Source organism: Biomphalaria glabrata, chromosome 12, assembly GCF_947242115.1.
Source record: "Biomphalaria glabrata chromosome 12, xgBioGlab47.1, whole genome shotgun sequence".
NCBI classification, from domain to species: Eukaryota; Metazoa; Mollusca; class Gastropoda; family Planorbidae; genus Biomphalaria; species Biomphalaria glabrata.
In genome coordinates, this window is record NC_074722.1 from 12,871,227 (window position 1) to 12,891,301 (window position 20,075).

The 20,075-nt window shown below is 36.1% G+C and overlaps 1 protein-coding gene across 1 annotated transcript in view; it reads left to right on the top strand.

Moving 5' to 3' along the window:
* The window catches only part of LOC106063629 (pineal opsin-like), a 110,036-nt gene extending 93,405 nt beyond the window's left edge, over window positions 1–16,631 (top strand). Inside the window, exons 5-8 of the mRNA XM_056006641.1 lie at window positions 6,069–6,225; window positions 7,052–7,214; window positions 10,817–10,972; window positions 15,327–16,631. Of these exons, the coding sequence (XP_055862616.1) occupies window positions 6,069–6,225; window positions 7,052–7,214; window positions 10,817–10,972; window positions 15,327–16,367 (1,517 nt within the window). The 3' untranslated portion in view covers window positions 16,368–16,631. The remainder of the gene's footprint in view (window positions 1–6,068; window positions 6,226–7,051; window positions 7,215–10,816; window positions 10,973–15,326) is intronic.
* Window positions 16,632–20,075: the final 3,444 nt, after the last annotated feature.

Below are 20,075 nucleotides of genomic sequence, written 5' to 3' on the forward strand. Positions count from 1 at the left end.
GCGTCTTTTCCCCTTTCGGGGGCCGCTAAAAATTGAATTAAACCTTTTATAATGCGCTACTTTCATGCTTATAGCATGCTTACAGCGCTATGGTCCAATCTCATTTGTGGACCAGTGGGTCCTAACCCTATTCCCGCTATACCATTTTTACCAATCTATATATATCTAGACCTATATATATATATATATATCTAAGTCTAGTATGTGTATATATATATATATATATATATATATTGTTACGACCCTATTGGCGGCGCAAAAGGGTTAACTCAGGCTCAGCTGACACACACGTGAATCACTCAGGTCAGCGGGGCCATGGACAAGGGACAGTACTACGATTACACGATTACACGCAAATATGACCAATGTTATGGTCATGTGATCGAAAGCCTGCGTGTACGAGGACACAGTGTGTAGGAAAGCGGCAGTTCAAGACCGGAGAGCGTCGAGACCGGGACTGTTAGTCGGCCATGAAGTCGGTCCTGGTTGAGTCCTCATGTGTTGATGTACAAGTCCAGAAAGAGAGACAGTAGAGTTTTGTACGGTGATGTACAGAATGACATTTTAGTTGTTGATGTGTTTGATGCCAATTGTCTAGTATTGGCTGTAATCTACTTATTCACCCATTATTAAAGTACCAGATTATGTGGAGCTCTTGTTGTCAAGTTCTTGATGTGTTGATGTATTGTGTTGTGTTTAGCAGTGTTTACAGAAGACTGATTAGGAGAGAGAATCGTAACAATATATCTAAGTCTAGTATGTGTATATATATCTAAGTCTAGTATGTGTATATATATCTAAGTCTAGTATGTGTGTATATAATATATATATATATCTAAGTCTAGTATGTGTGTATATATAAATATCTAAGTCTAGTATGTGTGTATATATATATATCTAAGTCTAGTATGTGTGTATATATATATATCTAAGTCTAGTATGTGTGTATATATATATATATATCTAAGTCTAGTATGTGTGTATATATATATATCTAAGTCTAGTATGTGTGTATATATATATATATCTAAGTCTAGTATGTGTGTATATATATATATACCGGTATCTAAGTCTAGTATGTGTGTATATATATATATCTAAGTCTAGTATGTGTGTATATATATATATCTAAGTCTAGTATGTGTATATATATATATCTAAGTCTAGTATATGTGTATATATATATATCTAAGTCTAGTATGTGTGTATATATATCTATCTAAGTCTAGTATGTGTGTATATATATCTATCTAAGTCTAGTATGTGCGTATATATATATATCTAAGTCTAGTATGTGTGTATATATATATATATATATATCTAAGTCTAGTATGTGTGTATATATATATTTCTAAGTCTAGTATGTGTGTATATATATATATCTAAGTCTAGTATGTGTGTATATATATATATATATCTAAGTCTAGTATGTGTGTATATATATATATATCTAAGTCTAGTATGTGTGTATATATATATATCTAAGTCTAGTATGTGTATATATATATATATATATATATCTAAGTCTAGTATGTGTGTATATATATATTTCTAAGTCTAGTATGTGTGTATATATATATATATCTAAGTCTAGTATGTGTGTATATATATATATATCTAAGTCTAGTATGTGTGTATATATATATTTCTAAGTCTAGTATGTGTGTATATATATATATATCTAAGTCTAGTATGTGTGTATATATATATATATCTAAGTCTAGTATGTGTGTATATATATATATATCTAAGTCTAGTATGTGTGTATATATATATATCTAAGTCTAGTATGTGTGTATATATATATGAAAGACAATGACTTGAAATAAAACACGTTAGGGCAGTGTTTCTGAAACATTTCCGGGTGGCGACCCCCTATATAACAAAATTTTCGTTCGAGCCCCTGTTACAAGCTGGAGACCTAGAGGAGCGACGTAGGCTCCCACAGTGAAGTCCGTTTTTCTAAGAATGTAATAAAAAAGAAAAGAAAATTATAACACAATGTTTATGTTTATGTTTTATTTTCCATTTATTTAACACTATATTTAGAATACAAAAATTACATAATGTAATTTCGCCAAAACGAGTCTGTTTTTTTGTTGTTTTTTTTTGCCTACATAATTTTTAAGCGTTGTAAAAAAGTTCTTTCTGTAGGTAGAATAAACCATTTGGCGGATTCCCGCTCAAGTCCTCAAGGGGCATGATTTCGGGTCCGGTCCAGGCGCTCATCGTATTCTGGTGTTTTCAGCTTCAGAAATTCTTTCTCCTAGCATTTACACTTTTTTCTCGTAATAAGAAGAAAGAATATAAAAAGGCCAACATCAATGAGTTTTCTTTTAGAACGAACTATTCATCCTAGTACAAAAAAGTCTATTAATAAGGAGGTAGCCCTGGTCACTAGTATTATTCCTGGGCTACCTCTTGATTGTCATTTAATAATCCTGGGTTCGAACCTTGACCACTGCCATGCGCAGCCGTCATATGGAAAGTTTGGGCTTGGATGTAAGAATCATCAATTCGGAAGAAACATTTGAAACAGATTAACAAACAAACAAACAAACAAAATTAATTTTGTACAAAGATACGGCACGCTACCTCTGACTCAAAAAAAAAGTCTAGAATGTCCTGGCAATAGCGTTTGTCTTTGGGAACACTTTTCTTTTTTCTCACACATTTTTTTTTCACCTTTTCTGCTGTTGCCCTTACGAAAATTCTTTCTGTAACATTCTCTTTCACATACACAGACAAATTTAATTTGTGGATCTAAGGGGACACTAGCGAAAGACACAGCAGTGTCAGTTGCTTCCCTTTTTCTTCCACACTACCCACGATTCCGTTCTATACCGTGTACCCTTTAGAGCAGTGCATCATGGGACAACATTTTTTTTTTTACTGTTATAATTTGTTATAATAATATTTTTGTTCATAACTCCAAGTCCAATAGTATTGTATGTCCTTCATCTTGCATTATTAGGCTAAATTATCTCTTTGCTTCTTCTATCACCGGGTCACGTTGATCTTAACGGCTGCCTGGTCGTGCGGTTTGCGCGCTGGACTGTCGTTCGGATTAATCGACGGTCGAGGGTTCAAACCCTGCCCGCTCCCATCCCCCGTCGTCCTGCGGGAGGTTTGGACTAGGAAGTAAACTATCTTCAACTCTGAAGGAACATCCGAAACATGTAAAACAAACAGAATTCTTGGTGGGGCGGGCTGATGATCGATTTTTCAAATATCAGAAATAAAACAGAGGGAGAGGAGAGAGAGAGAAAGAGAGAGAGAGAGAAAGAAAGAAAGAAAGAGAGAGAGAAGAAATTAGAAAGAGAAATAGAAGACATGTTGAATAAAATAAAGGAGAAACAAAGATGATAAAAGAGAGATAGAGATAAAAAAAGAGATAGAAGAGAGAGAGAGAGAGATAAAGAATGGAGAGAGAGAGAGAGAAAGAGAGAGAGAGAGAGAGACATTAGACATTAGAAAGACATGAAAAATGGAAAACATAGAAAATAAAAAATAGAGGATAAATGAGAGAAAGAGAGAAAGAAGAAGAAGTAGAAGAAGAAGAGAGAAAGAAGAAGAAGTAGAAGAAGAAGAAGAAGAAAAAAGTGAACAAAGAAACAAAAGTAATAGAGGCAAAATGTGTAAAAAAATGAAAGTAAAGAGAAAGAAGATAAGAAAATGAGTTGGAAGAGAAATGACAGAAAGAATAAGAGAAGAACAAAAAAAGAAAAAATAGAACAATAGAGAAAAATGCTTGAGAGAGGGAGAGAGATGAGAGAGAGAGAGAGAGAAAGAGAGAACACTATTCTAGACCAAATCGTCTTCATGTCTATCCCTGAGCAAGGACGAGATGGGGAATCACAAAACTATCACATATATAATTGAAAATGTAAAACGATTCTCGGCTTCCAATCTCATTAGAACTAAACACCCTATCAAAGCGACATGTTGAAGATAATACCACACCAACTGAACATTAAGAAAACAAACATCACACACAAATATTCTGTAAATAGAAGTCCAATAATAATAATACAACGCTAAAAAACTATTCTTTTCTACGTTACAAATATCTTTAAAAAATATTTTTACATCTAACAAAAATTTAACTTTTTTATCTCAGCTGACGTCGTTCGTGATCTGTTATTTTATTTACTAACCAAAGCAGAATTATTAAATAAGGTTTTTAAATATTGAGTGCAGACTTAGTATATAAAAGCTATTCAAGATATTTGTGTTCAAATATAAAAAACAACATTGATGAATATTTGTTAAACCCATTAAATGTTTTTATTTCTTCTTTCTAATGTCTTCTCTTTGACTGTGTGAAAACTGAGACTTCATGTCATATTGACCTTGTACAATACTTTCTCGAAAACACTACCAAAAATACAGCTTAACCGGAATTGGGGTTAAAGATAACGCAGAATACAGTACTGCAATTGTCTGTATCGTTACATGGTAATAATTCACTAGTTTTGTTTTATAGAACAGAAGGGGAGTTAAAAACTTAAAATCCATCATCTTGAGATAAATGGCAGTAATAAGCGGTTCTTTTCCTAAGATAAGATTTGAATTTTAAAAGTATTCTTTTTTGTTTGCTTGCCGGACTATTGCATTTAACTACGCTCACCTTTTTATTATATCAAAGTCTGTTTTTTTTTTTAAGTTTTTTTTTTTGCTAGGTCATAAAATACCAAAATGTAATAGTCTTCGCTTACACGAGAGTGCCAAATCTTTGTTGACGTCATTTTTTTTTGTTCAATCCCCCCCCCCCCCCCCCCACATAGCTTCGTCTACTTGACCACTTCCGTGTAAGTAAAGACATTAGTGAGTCTCCAACCTTTTCTTCTTTAAGCTTATACCATGCCGGACCCTGCAGTTTTGTTTGTTGTGTATAGTAGTGCCTTGATGTTGTTACAGGTCGATGAATTCTAACACCAAACTGCTGGTAGACAACTAAACCGTTGGAGGCGTAATAGATCTGAACTAATAAAACTTGACTGACTTCCTTGGGAATAATACTAAATAAAACTTTATTTATAATAGAGACAAAAAAAAAAAACAACTTGTGATAAATGAAATAAATGTAGTAGACTTTAGTAATAATATATTTTTTTTTGCAAAATCTAAGTCACTATAATAACACAACCTATCACTGTCACGTTCTGGAGTCGTCTCCCCTAACTAAGACCAACCTATGTGGCATCGTTCACAACCTGTCACTATCACGTTCTGGAGTCGTCTCCACTAACTAAGACCAACCTATGTGGCATCATTCACAACCTGTCACTGTCACGTTCTGGAGTCGTCTCCCCTAACTAAGACCAACCTATGTGGCATCATTCACAACCTGTCACTGTCACGTTCTGGAGTCGTCTCCCCTAACTAAGACCAACCTATGTGGCATCGTTCACAACCTGTCACTGTCACGTTCTGGAGTCGTCTCCCCTAACTAAGACCAACCTATGTGGCATCGTTCACAACCTGTCACTGTCACGTTCTGGAGTCGTCTCCCCTAACTAAGACCAACCTATGTGGCATCGTTCACAATCTATCGCTAACCTCTTTTCATCGTCTCCATAGAGACACAGACTCCAAAACACCGTAAAAAGAAAGAGCTAATATATTTTCAGACATGGAGTCTTAATCTTTTTCTCTATACGATCAATACTATCAATAGCCTTTCTCTTTGTCCAGAATTGACCTCCGTGAAGTGTAGAACTCTATCCATTGAGGATTTTGTTTACAAAGTTAATATCAACTCACTCTGTCTATCTGGTGGAATTCTTTTAGACCCTTTTTTTCTCCCATCTCCCATGTTCTGATCAAGCTAAAATTTGGCAAAGTATTCATAGTCGAAGACAATACATAAGGTAATAAAAGAAAAATTAACAAATTATTTGATCAATTAATGGTAACTAAAATGTATTAGATGGAAAAGGGAGAATTAAACCTTGCAGTATTGAGACAAATGACAGTGTTTATGCAGGGCTTTCTCTTTTATATATATAAATATATATATATTTAAAATAAATGGCTTATATTTTGCTTGTTTTACTCTGTTTCAGCCTTAGTGAAACAGCCTCGTTACACGGGCGTGGTCTTAATAGGAGTACTCATTTACGCCTTGATTTGGACTGCAGCACCACTGTTTGGGTGGGGTGTATACGCCCCTGAGCCATTCGGCACCTCGTGCACTGTGTCGTGGAAGAATCCTGACAGAAGGTACACTTTTCAACACGTCTCATTTCATTTTTCATCAGTTGACATGACATTTGATTACAAAGTTTCTATCAACTCTGTCTGTCTGTCTGTCTGGTAACAAGTTTGAACACGTTCTATCTCTCATTTCCATTCTCGGATCAAGTCCAAACTTTACACAATTATTCATTAGCGTAGACAATACATAAAACAAACAAAAATTAATCAATTAGTCAATCAATTGTTGCTTATTAATTATTTTGTTTGAAACCAACAAGGGAAAGTAATCCTTCAATATTCACAGATATGGCTGAATATGTCGGATATTCTCGCCTTAACTAATTGTACACTTGATTTCTCCCACTCCCATTTTCGGAACAAGTTTAAACTTTAAACAAGTTAATTATTTTACCTAACGAAACATGCACTAATTGAAATATTAACTAATAAGTCAATTATATATTTGTTATTAATTATTATGTTTATTATCGAAAAAGGAAAATAACTTCTACATTCTATACTCTCTAACTCTAACAAACATTGACATTTGTTTCATCTTAAATTAAAACAGGATAAAGTACGTGTACTCTTACCAAAATAAAAAAGGCATTACTCTTCACATTGAAGTGCTTGGCACAGTTGAATATTATTTGCTCGATTCTGACTCAATAGAAGACAAGAGTTTGAGTCCCTGATCTCTACAAAGACCCTTAGTAATGACCAAAAGTACACATTTCAACAAAGACCAAGTAGTAATGGTCATAAGTACACTAACTTCAGACTCAGTGCAACAAATTCGCAGCAGCTGTTTGACATGTCACGTTTTGACACAATTTCTGATTTGTTTCAGCTATGTCACAGCCGTGTTCACAGGTGTCCTAGCCGTGCCGTTGTTCATCATGCTGGTCTGTTACGGCTGTGTGGTGTATCACATGAGCTTAAGCGCCTCTCGTGTGGAGCGGTACTTTGCCGAGAGGAAGAGAAGGGCCAAGAGCCAGAACCGCTTAGTCAGGGTATGTAATCATGGTATGTCAGGGTATGTAGTCTGGTCATGTAGTCATGGTATGTCAGGGTATGTAGTCTGGTCATATAGTCAGGGTATGTCAGGGTATGTAGTCTGGTCATGTAGTCATGGTATGTCAGGGTATGTAGTCTGGTCATATAGTCAGGGTATGTCAGGGTATGTAGTCTGGTCATATAGTCATGGTATGTCAGGGTATGTAGTCAGGTCATATGGTCAGGGTATGTCAGGGTATGTAGTCTGGTCATGTAGTCATGGTATGTCAGGGTATGTAGTGTGGTCATGTAGTCATGGTATGTCAGGGTATGTAGTCTGGTCATATAGTCAGGATATGTCAGGGCATGTAGTCTGGTCATGTAGTCATGGTATGACAGGAAATGTAGTCGTGGTATGTCAGAGTATGTAGTCTGGTCATGTAGTCATGGTATGGCAGAGTATGTAGTCGTGGTATGTCAGGGTATGTAGTCTGGTCATATAGTCAGGGTATGTCAGGGTATGTAGTCTGGTCATATAGTCATGGTATGTCAGGGTATGTAGTCAGGTCATATAGTCAGGGTATGTCAGGGTATGTAGTCTGGTCATGTAGTCATGGTATGTCAGGGTATGTAGTGTGGTCATGTAGTCATGGTATGTCAGGGTATGTAGTCTGGTCATATAGTCAGGATATGTCAGGGCATGTAGTCTGGTCATGTAGTCATGGTATGACAGTTTATGTAGTCTGGTCATGTAGCCATGGTATGACAGGAAATGTAGTCGTGGTATGTCAGAGTATGTAGTCTGGTCATGTAGTCATGGTATGGCAGAGTATGTAGTCGTGGTATGTCAGGGTATGTAGTCTGGTCCTGTAGTCATGGTATGTCAGGGTATGTAGTCTGGTCATGTAGTCATGGTATGTCAGGGTATGTAGTCTGGTCATGTAGTCATGGTATGTCAGGGTATGTAGTCTGGTCATGTAGTCATGGTATGTCAGGGTATGTAGTCTGGTCATGTAGTCATGGTATGTCAGGGTAGGTAGTCTGTCATGTAGTCATGGTATGTGGTTCTTCTAACCTGGTATTTTGAACGTGTCACATGAAACTTGATAGTTCATGCATTGCAGTCGTTTCTATTACGACCAGCTTGTAAGACTTAGTTTGTCCAAAAGACCACATTTGGCAACTTATTAAGCTGACAATCTGTATTATAATTTTTTAAAACCTGGCCACCATATGGTGACATAATTTTTGTTTTAAATGAAGCGTTCAATGTGGTATAGAGTTTGAGATAAATTCTACGATATGTTCAATGGAATTTACATAATAGCCTCTAGAATCATGACAATTTTTTTTTATACATTTCAAAACATTGATTGATGATAAACGTAGCGGCTACAAAAGCGACAGAGAGTCCCTGGTTCAAATCTTAAAGTACACTCATCTTTCATGAGTACGTGAAAAGTAATGGTGGCCTGGTTGCTTGTCAGGCTTCATACACCGAAAGAGCTCCTATGAGAGTGGCGTCCAGCCTTTTTAACTCTTTCTCTCCTAATGACTAAAACCAACGTCGATCTGTTTCATTTTTGGTTATACGAACATGAATTAGCGTTGTGTAAAAACGTTATTAAAGCTTAATCATAAAAGGGGAATGAAATACAAATGGGCAGAATGGTTAACATTCCATTGGACAGTAGAAAATAATCACGGAGAGAAAGAGTTAAACCCAAATATACAATTCCTACATATGTGACACGAGCCGTACAACCGACCAAAAGATCATTGAGCGCTATGAAATAGAACTTCCGAGGCTTTAATATGTATTGTGGGAAGAATTTCGATGGCTTTGATAGCAGAGCATAAAGTGCCGGTTAGTTCCCGAGGACCATAGTTAGAGCATTACTCACGGCATGATTTTTTTTTTTTAAATGACCAAAAACTTGCTGAGTCTAACACAGTAACCAATATTTCCATTCATACAAAGAAAGAGCTCTAGAAGAGACAATGAACTAAAGACATCTAGGAAATAGTAGGAATGACTATTTTGATCCTTGGCTGACTCCCAAAGGTTAGAGGAGGATTCACGGCAGATAGAATGATTGCTAACGAGCCAGAAATGATATCTCCCAACGTAACGAGATCAAGGTATACGTTACATGTAAATGTCTAAGTAGAGACGTCTGGAGCGACCGATTCCTACCATAAAAAACGTCGATGGACGAAGAGCAAATAAAAACAGTTTATAATCAGAATGTTACTGGGAAGACTTAGCTCTAAGGGGAGACAAGTGATGAGAAGACAAGCAGCAGACAATGAGGTAGAAATAACCCCAGCCGACAATGTAAAAATGAGCCAAAGTAAAAAAAAAAAAAAGTTAAATATAACATAAACCTTTTTAAAAACCTAGCTTGTGTTAACTGAACTTACTTGAATTATTTTGAATCAATCACCTATATATGTAATTCTCTTCATGACGCAAGAGTTTGGACAAGAAGTAAAGGAAAAATCACTCTTTTATTTCTGCATGTCGGACTAGAGTTACCCTACGAAAAAAAAGAGGGGGGGGGGGAGAACAAGTAGTATTCACCCGTCAAAAAATAGCAGGACCGGACTTAACCGTTGTGACCAAGAAGTCATGGAAAGATCACTCTTTTTTGTTTCTACCCCACGTAGTTTTAGCGGCGAAAAAAAGAGGGGGGGGGGGGGTAGGAGAACAAGTAATCTACTCTGTAAATAGCAACTTATAGCAGGGCCGGACTTAACCATTGAAGGGCCCTATGCAAAACGGAATTAGCGGGGCCTATTTTTGGTAGGGATACGGATTATAAGTGAAAATTAAGAGTTTATATTAGAAAATACATTCGTCTTTGCATTTTATTCATTTTTTACTACGTACAGAATTACTTTACGAGCCTTGCGTGTATATCATAAAAATTCTATTTCCTACATAGATCACGCTCAATAGCAAGAATTACCAAATGTTTCAATCTATCTTCGAGAATTGTTGACCTCAAATAATTCTTCATTAGTTTGAGGAGCGAGAAGCTTCTTTCACCAGATTCCACAATTACGGGTATTGCATAATGCCGTTCTTTTTTCGCGCGTAGGATTCCATATTGAATGACACCCCAAAACGTCAATATATTTCAGGAGATTTGTCTGAGTTTTCAAAAGATTGAAATAATTTCCGGATATTTCCAGGACTTTTTCGTATATTTTGCAATTTCAGATTTCCTGGAGCTCCTGGTAAATCGACAGGAGGCCGCGGTAAATCTGTTATAAATTATAAAATGGTTTAATTTAATAATTTATACACCTAGAATTAGCTGGGTCCTAAAAAAGTGCGGGTCCTGTGAAAGCGCCTAAGGCCGGCCCAGCAAACTAACGGCGTATGCTACGCCGTGGGTCGACTAGTAACTTTATACAATTACATTAGTTACTCTCCTGGCTTTGCGACGTCTGCTATCTTGTATGGTGATAATCTACTGCTAGCCAATGTATTTTACACTCTATTGCTATTCTACGTATTTTAACTCTCTTGCGCATGCGTTCATCACATCCATCCAACTGATCTCCCCTTGGCTGTTGTTGCTTACTGTTTGAACTCTTGTCCACCCCACAGATGGCGGTCATCATGTGTGTGTGTTTTCTCATCATCTGGTTGCCTTATTCCGTCTTGAGCATCTGCTTCGCCTACATTCCCGCCTTTGACGTCCACCCTGTCCAGTCGGCCATCCCCACTGTGCTGGCCAAGATAAGTCACGTCATTAACCCTGTGGTAAGTCACTCTAAGGACAGACAAACAGAAAGCCTGTGTGTGTTGTTCTGGGTATATTTTAGTTGAATATGTGTGGGTGTCTTTGCTATAGTAAGACCGGAAATACAAGAATAAGATGCCCAAAGGGAAGTAATCCTTTTATTTACGCATGCGCACGTGTTTTTTTTCTATATAAAGTCAACTATCGATTATGTTTGTTAATGGTCTTATCAAGCGATGGACTGAAATGATTAAAGGTGATGAAATAAGACATGGGTTAGAAATGTAATTTCTAGAAAACAAAGCTTTAAAATTAGCAGGCCGATTATTGCTTTGTTTAAGACCACAATAATTAGCACATACAAACTGTTATGGAGTGTGTTTTGAGTAGCACTTACCATATAACTCTCAGTAGGCCTACGATAGATGCAGACGAGAGGTTAAAGTAGATACACAGAGAATGAGAGACAGAGAGAGAGAGACAGGAAAATTCGATTATTGTATATCAATATCGATATCAACATGATCACATACATCAACATCTACATCAACATCTACATAGGTGTCGCCACTGAACTTATAGCCCAGACCGGGGGTTCGTCAAATTGTTTTCTTACATGCTTTGAACAATGTCACTTCCTACAAACTGCAAACTTTAGACATTGTCTCCTCCGAGATAGACGTGGTCTCTAAGCTGTTACATGTACACAGATATATATACAGACACATGCAGACATACACGCACACACACACACACACAATCACAATCTGCTAAGTGGTGAGGCTACACGCAGTTATCAAGCCAAACCAATGTTACTGAATTTTGCTTGCGGTAAGAACAATTTCAGGCAGTTAATCAACTGCCCTCATTAAGTTTGGTCAGCGAACCAACGGAGTAACTGACCCCTAACATGTTTCTAAGTTGAGTCCTAACTATGACCCACTTACAATAGACCTTGCAACATGTTCAGTTCCCTTCACAAAGTTGTCCTCTTCGAGTACACAGTTTACTTTTAAAATTGTTTTGATACAGCAAATCTTTCATGCTTATATTAGCAGTGGTCCAATCTTTTTTGTGGACCAGTGGGGGGAGGGGATATATGTGAGAAGGTTTTCGCGCTGTCTTTAGACAACTCTGCTCCTGTCGAGATTCGAACTCGATTCCTCATGTTATATAACCAAGCCGTGGCAAAGAGGTGTTGGTCTCTCAGCCACTTGGCTACCAAATAAGAAACGTTACACGTGACAGGAAGAAGACATTTGAAACGCCTCACATTGTAAATAATGCGACGTATCGATGTCCGACTGATGTATGTTGTAAGACTAGGTTCTTAATTAGAACCTTGCTCATCAGACAACCCCCCCTCCCCCCACCCCTTCACAATCATCAAGTTATGTCTGCTCATGTTTCTCAGTATTATTGAACCATTAAAACATCGTCTGCACAAAGAACTGGAAACAACACGATTTTCATCTCGACTTAGAAGCTACACAAAAACAAAAGATTAAAATGTTTCTTTGTTTCTTCTTGTGTTTCATCTTCTCTTGTATGTTAAGTGTTTTTAAGATTAGGTACGCTTTAAAACGTAACCCCAGTCAGATCTTGCGATCTATACTGGCAGATGAAGTAAAGTTTAGCTTTATTTTATAGCTATTTGTTAACGAGGGTGTCATGTGGCTAGCACAACGACCAACAACCACCTTTACCTCGTGACGTATGTCAGGTACGCCTTTAAGTTGACGTAGTCCGTCCCATTGATTCCAATTACCCATAATGCACCGTCAGATTTCATGTAAAATTGTAATAACCGGGCGAATTTTCACCTTAATCGAAAGTTCCAATACTTTATTTACTTGTATAGTCACTGGCATATAAATATGCCATATGTTGCAAGGTTCGTAAAGTAAAGTCGCAATTTTGTACTTAGTAAAGAATGAATAGAATTCAAAGTCGAATTTTATTTCCAATACAAAATCTTAATTTTCACTTATTATCCTTATTCCCACCCAGACAAGGCCCGTGCATTCAGTTTCGCATAGGGCCTAGCAATTGTAGGACCGGCACTGATGCCCAGGCATTCATCTCATTTCTATGAGATGATTCATAGTCGCTTCGCGACTGAAGGAGGCCATAGTAGTGTTATTTATAAGTTCTAAGATTCAAACCCGTTTCGTTATCCAGAGCACCCGGTCACCATACCCTACACCATAACTCTACACCATACCCTTCACTGGCCTTCACATTATGTAATATAAAGAGTTTTTTTTATTTTTATTTTTTCCTGCCGTAAAACTGTTCCATTGAGACGATTACTTTGTCTTGAGTGTCAATCAACTGCCTCATTAAAATAATAATGATGAGAATTATAATAAAGAAAAAATAAATATATTATTTGAAGGGATGATGACAACTGACCTTGAAGACATCTTTAAGGTCCTCAACTTACGTAGGTGGATTCTCGTTACGTGCCAAAAGGCGTTACTTCTGCAGACCTATTACATCAACATATAGCATTACTGAGCAACGTTAAGCTGAACACAAATATTTACAAAGCTTATATTAACTTACTCTGTCTGTCTGTCTCTCTGTCTGTCAAGTAAAATGTTTATCTATAGACGTTGTTTCTCCCATACCCATTCTCGGATCAAGCTGAAATTTTGCACAATTATTTTTTTTTTACCTGACAACATAAATGTGAATAAAAATAGTAATCAACTAGTTAATTAACTAATGGCAATGATTTTTTTTCGGAATCTTGAACAAGGGAAAGAAATCATACTTGACAGATGTGATGGTATAAGTTGAATTTGTTCCCTTAAGGACTCGCGCCCAGGGTGAACTTTTAAAAAAAAATACCATTATAAAAAAAGATTATGTAAACATTCACCAAGACACCCCTTTCTACCCCCCCCCCCCATCCTTTTTCCCAACTGGTCCAGACAAGTGATAGAATCATAGCACTTTGAGAAAGCTATAAATTAAAAAACAATTTGTTAAAAATATTTCAAACCGCAGATTAAATATGTCTAGGTAATTCATACATATTATTACACCAAACTGATCGAAACTAATTGATACAATTACACTTAATATAAGCTTTGTTGTTCTTTTTTTACAGTATTTTTATGTTTTTCTTGTTTTATTATGATTTCAATACGTTCTGTTTACTTTGTACTTTCTATTTATTTACTTTGTACTTTCTATTTACATACTTTGTACTTTCTATTCACTTACTTTGTACTTTCTATTCACTTACTTTGTACTTTCTATTTATTTACATTGTACTTTCTATTCACTTACTTTGTACTTTCTATTTATTTACATTGTACTTTCTATTTATTTACATTGTACTTTCTATTTATTTACTTTGTACTTTCTATTCACTTACTTTGTACTTTCTATTTATTTACTTTGTACTTTCTATTTACTTACTTTGTACTTTCTATTCACTTACTTTGTACTTTCTATTTATTTACTTTGTACTTTCTATTTACTTACATTGTACTTTCTATTCACTTACTTTGTACTTTCTATTCACTTACTTTGTACTTTCTATTTATTTACTTTGTACTTTCTATTCACTTACTTTGTACTTTCTATTTATTTACTTTGTACTTTCTATTTACTTACTTTGTACTTTCTATTCACTTACTTTGTACTTTCTATTTATTTACATTGTACTTTCTATTTATTTACTTTGTACTTTCTATTCACTTACTTTGTATTTTCTATTTATTTACTTTGTACTTTCTATTCACTTACTTTGTATTTTCTATTTATTTACATTGTACTTTCTATTTATTTACTTTGTACTTTCTATTCACTTACTTTGTATTTTCTATTTATTTACTTTGTACTTTCTATTCACTTACTTTGTACTTTCTATTCACTTACTTTGTACTTTCTATTCACTTACTTTGTACTTTCTATTCACTTACTTTGTACTTTCTATTTATTTACTTTGTACTTTCTATTCACTTACTTTGTACTTTCTATTTATTTACTTTGTACTTTCTATTCACTTACTTTGTATTTTCTATTTATTTACTTTGTACTTTCTATTCATTTACTTTGTACTTTCTATTCACTTACTTTGTACTAATTGTTTCCTTACCTTTACTTCCTTCTTATATTTTACTTACTTTTTTTTTACTTTTTTCTTCAAGCTTACTTTTTTACTTCCTATTCACTTACTATTTCAGATCTACTTCACTATGAATCCTTACTATTCACTTACTATTTCAGATCTACTTCACTATGAATCCTTACTATTCACTTACTATTTCAGATCTATTTCACTATGAATCCTTACTATTCAATTATTATTTCAGATCTACTTCACTATGAATCCTTACTATTCACTTACTATTTCAGATCTACTTCACTATGAATCCTTACTACCGGAGACGTGTCAAGTGTTTTAATTGCTGGCAGTCCGTCACTTCCAACGTCTCCATCAACACCGGAGGCAAAATGACAGAGGAGTGCCCCGCGGAGAGAAGCTCCGACCAGGCCACCCAGCTCCCTCTGAGCACCTACATCACCCCTAGCCCCAGCATGCCCCACAACATCCACGCCGCCAGATACAACGCCACGGATCGAGGCTCTCCGGCTGGCAGCTTGGGGGCATACAGCGACGACGAGGCTGACAACGGGACTGTGACCCTCACGGAGGTGGGCTCTGTGGACGTCCACAGCAGTGTCACCCTAAAACAGCAACACCTCCAAGATCTAATCTTAACCTTATCAAAAGAAAGCGGCGGAGTTAAAAACTATCAGGAGGGCGCTAAAAAAAACAGCCTCCCCAACGACTACCCCCCAAACAACGTTGCCAAATCTGGCAGTAAATCGCTGACTCGTCTAATGCTCGTCCTAGATAAACGTAATTTTAAAGGCGTTCATAAAGAGTCGAGCTTAAACCAGAGCGAGACAAGGAAACTTCAGAGCAACGACCCCGACACTTCCAAAAATCTACTTTCTGCCCAGGAAACCTCCGGCCTGAACACGAAAGCAGGATTTCTTTCCAATTATAACAATCTGGCTGCCAACTGTGGTAATCTCAATGACAGCGAAGACGGCGACGGCCACCTCCTGAGAGACAAAGTACGGAAAAAGTTGGTAGGAGTGGTTCTGTCCACGGCGAATGGGGACAGCTCACACGACTCCAGCGCTAGCTCCACTCCGGAGCCGGACTCGTCCCGGAGTCCCTCCGCGCGGAGCTCAGACGACATTAACTCCAACGAAATTTCCAATCCGAAACGATTGGTCCGGTTCATGGCCATCCATAACGGCGTGGACACCGCCACTGACCAGAATGAAAACCTGGAAACCTTTGTGCTGGTTTGTCCAGAAGAGATTGAACATTTGATGGTAGACAAGAATTCTTTTCCAACGGAATTAATTACTAATGCTTAGTGCACACTTTCTGCCTTGGATAAAGGACATTGGAATAAACGAACCGCCACAATGACATTTGAACATTACAGAGGAAACACTATATAATAAAGGAAAACAATTTTATTTAGACTACAAATATTTATAGACTTAATTATATTCATATAATATTATTTTGTGTATTTATAATATATATAAAGTGTGCCATTAAAATTCCATATTGTAGTTTTTTAGATATGGCGGATAACGATAAATTAGCTAGACCTGTTTGTATGATATATATATATATATAAGGCTTGTCTTCGAGATATATATATATATATATATATATATTATATATATATATATCGAATATATACACATATGAAAAGCATTTATTATTGTTGTTACATACTTGGGTATAATATTTATTTTAAATGTATACAATATAGGTTTTTACACCTTCTACATCGTAAATGTGGAGGCGCGGTGGCTGAGCGGTAAGACGCTCGGCTTCTGAACCGGGGGTCCTAGGATCGAATGCTGGTGAAGACTGGAATTTTTAATTTCGGGATCATTGGGCGCCTCTGAGTATACCCAGCTCTAATGGGTACCTGACATTAGTTGGGGAAAAAAGGTGAAGGCGGTTTGGTCGTTGTGCTAGCCACGTGACACCCTCGGTAACCGTAGGCCACAAAAACAGATGACATTTACATCATCTGCCCTATAAATCACAAGGTCTGAAAGGGGTACATTACATTTTCGAGTACAATATGGACAGCTACAATGTCTTTTTGATTCTTATAAGACGTATTATTAAACTCTAAAAAAGTTTTAGTCTGTATGAATGTCTTACTTAACATAAGTTAATCAAATTGTGTACCTCATTCACTAATCGTAAACGAACACCCCATTATCTATTCTTTACAACTTACGACCTTATTCAAATCAAACATGGATATCACGTGACCGTATTTCTCCGTTTTTTTTTAAATCAATGGTTGTCACGTGACTGTTCGTTTTGGTGTAATGAGGTTCATTGTCAATGTGACTGATTTGAACAGTCTTCTCCCCAAGATCTCTTTGCTCACAACTCTTTCATACTACTTTATATTATTTTTTCCAAACCTTTTCGACATGTAAAGCTTACAGTAAGAATGTTCTTAACAAAAGCTACATAAGATACTCTAGATAGATTGAAGATATGTAGCCTAATGGGTATTTTCACGATAAATCTTCGATAGTAAACAATGTGAAGGACGTTAATTTAAAAGGTCAATGCTGCCAACTAAATAAAGTACAAGAGAGCACTGTGGTCTTTAATCAGCCAGGGAAACCAAGGACTTACCAGACTTTAAGTCTCCAATTAACATGCATGACTTGCTTGACACAAGGATACATTTAGGACGTAATTATCTTCTATTAAGATGGAACGTCTGTAAGATAAGATAAGAAGATAAGAAAATTGTGCTGCAAGTGAAAAAGGTTAAAGTGCTAAGAAGTGCACAAAAGTGAGCGGAATGTGTAAAGTACCTCAGCACTTTCTAGTTCATGACACCGGAGACACCAAATAGCTGTTTCTAGTTTCCCCACCATATATTCAAATCTATGGGATCTTAAAGGCACATATACTATTGGATGGTCTTACCCGAATACGTGCGCCAAAACCCCGACTACAACAAATATTAGAGCAATGCTATAAAACATGACATAGAGCAATGCTATAAAACATGACATAGAGCAATGCTATAAAACATGACATGAATGCATTTTGTTCTATTTTCTGAAGACAAAAAATGAAAACCGCAAAATATGAACGTTTTTTTTTGTTGCTGTCCAAACTCCTGGATATCAAAGCAAATTCCTGGATATCAAAGCAAATTCCTGGATATCAAAGCAAACTCCTGGATATCAAAGCAAATTCCTGGATATCAAAGCAAACTCCTGGATATCAAAGTAAACTTTTAGAATTACAATTCTATGACCAAGTGTTTCTTGTTCAAATATGTGAAACGAATTTTTTTTTGTTTAAAGAATCGTCCGAATAGAAATGTACGAGTAGAGAAGCGTAGAAATCTATCAAATTTTGTTTTTAGTATTTCTTTTTTTTTATCAGAGGCTATTGATTGACCGTAAACTGGGTCTCGTCCGGCCTCCAGTGGGCTTTGATCAGAGCGCATTGATCGTCTCAAAACTAGGTCTATGTCTTCATATTTGTGTCTTTTTTCACATATTTGTCTTTCACTAAATATAATCAATCAATAATGCGATGTCTCCCGGAAGTGTCACAGCACTGGTCACGTGACGTATTTGTTTCTCAATTTGAATATCGTTTTACATCGATCATTGAGTATAACGCTTGAGCCAGTTTTGTTGTGTTTCACTTAATGAGAGGGCGATTGGTAATGAAACCAAGGTATAGAACAAAATGCTCTTGGAAATGGGGATGTATTTTGAAATAGTTATGTGCAATAAAATGGTAATGTGCATTGAAATGGTGATGTGCAATAAAATGGCAATGTGCATTGAAATGGTGATGTGCAATAAGATGGCAATGTGCATTGAAATGGTGATGTGCATCTTATTGAAAATGAGATGTCCTAAACTAATGGTGGTAATGAAATGTTGATGTTTAAACTAACGCATTATATGATGATGTGAAAAAAATTAAAATGGTGATGTGTAATAAAATGGTGATGTGTAATGAAATGGTGGGTGTAGTAAAATGGTGAAATGTAACGAAATGGTCGTGTAATCGAATGATGATGCTTAAGAAGATGATGATTTGTGTTAAAATGAAGATGTATAATGAAATGATGATGTCTAATCAGATGATGATGTGTAGTGAAATGATGATTCATATCTTATTGGTAAGTTGGTGTGCATTGAGAGGTTAACTTGTAGTCAGAAGATGATGTTTAAACGTATTGAAAAAAGAGTGATGTGTAAATAAATGGTGGTGTGAAATGTAACCGAATAATCGTGTGTCTTAACCCTAAATACAAACCATTATTGATAATATATTTTCTAAATATTTAGCTTTTTAAGATATTCTCAAACTTTGTGACACATAACGTAACTCTATGAAAAAAGAGTTCACCAATCAGCAGTTTCTACGTCATATAATCGGGTATTTCCAATATATGTTCACATGTTTTTGTTCCCTATTCATATGTTTCTGTTCATCTTTCAATTACATGGCATTAAACTTTCACCCTTTTTATCTTTCGCTTAATTATTTTTTAGTTCAACTTTTTATTTCAGTTACAATGTTTCTTAGTAACACAGAGTGATACAGGTCATGGTCGAGATTTGATCGATCTACTACTGATCGCACTGATTGCCACAGACTTGACCTCACAATCTCAACGATTTCATCTCATCGAAGTGTCTCAAGGCGATTGCCGAGTCAGGAGCGGAGTTACCAACGATAAAAAGCTGACACCCTAATCAAGATATAGTGCACTGATATGGCCCTTACTGATAGGAGGTTGACCTCTAGATCAGTATTTCAGTAAGGTTTAAGATCATTGTAAATGTTAAAAAAAGTGCTATGTCAATCACTTCTAAAAAATATGTGTGACCGTGTCTGAAAAAAAAAACATAGACCCAAAACACGTGTTGTAATTATTTTTTTAAGATTAACAATATAAAATCAAATCAATACTTCTTTAAAAAAAAAGACGATTCCTACTATACACCTCTTTTAGAACGATCATTTTGCTCTTAAAAACTAAACAAACTTTTTTT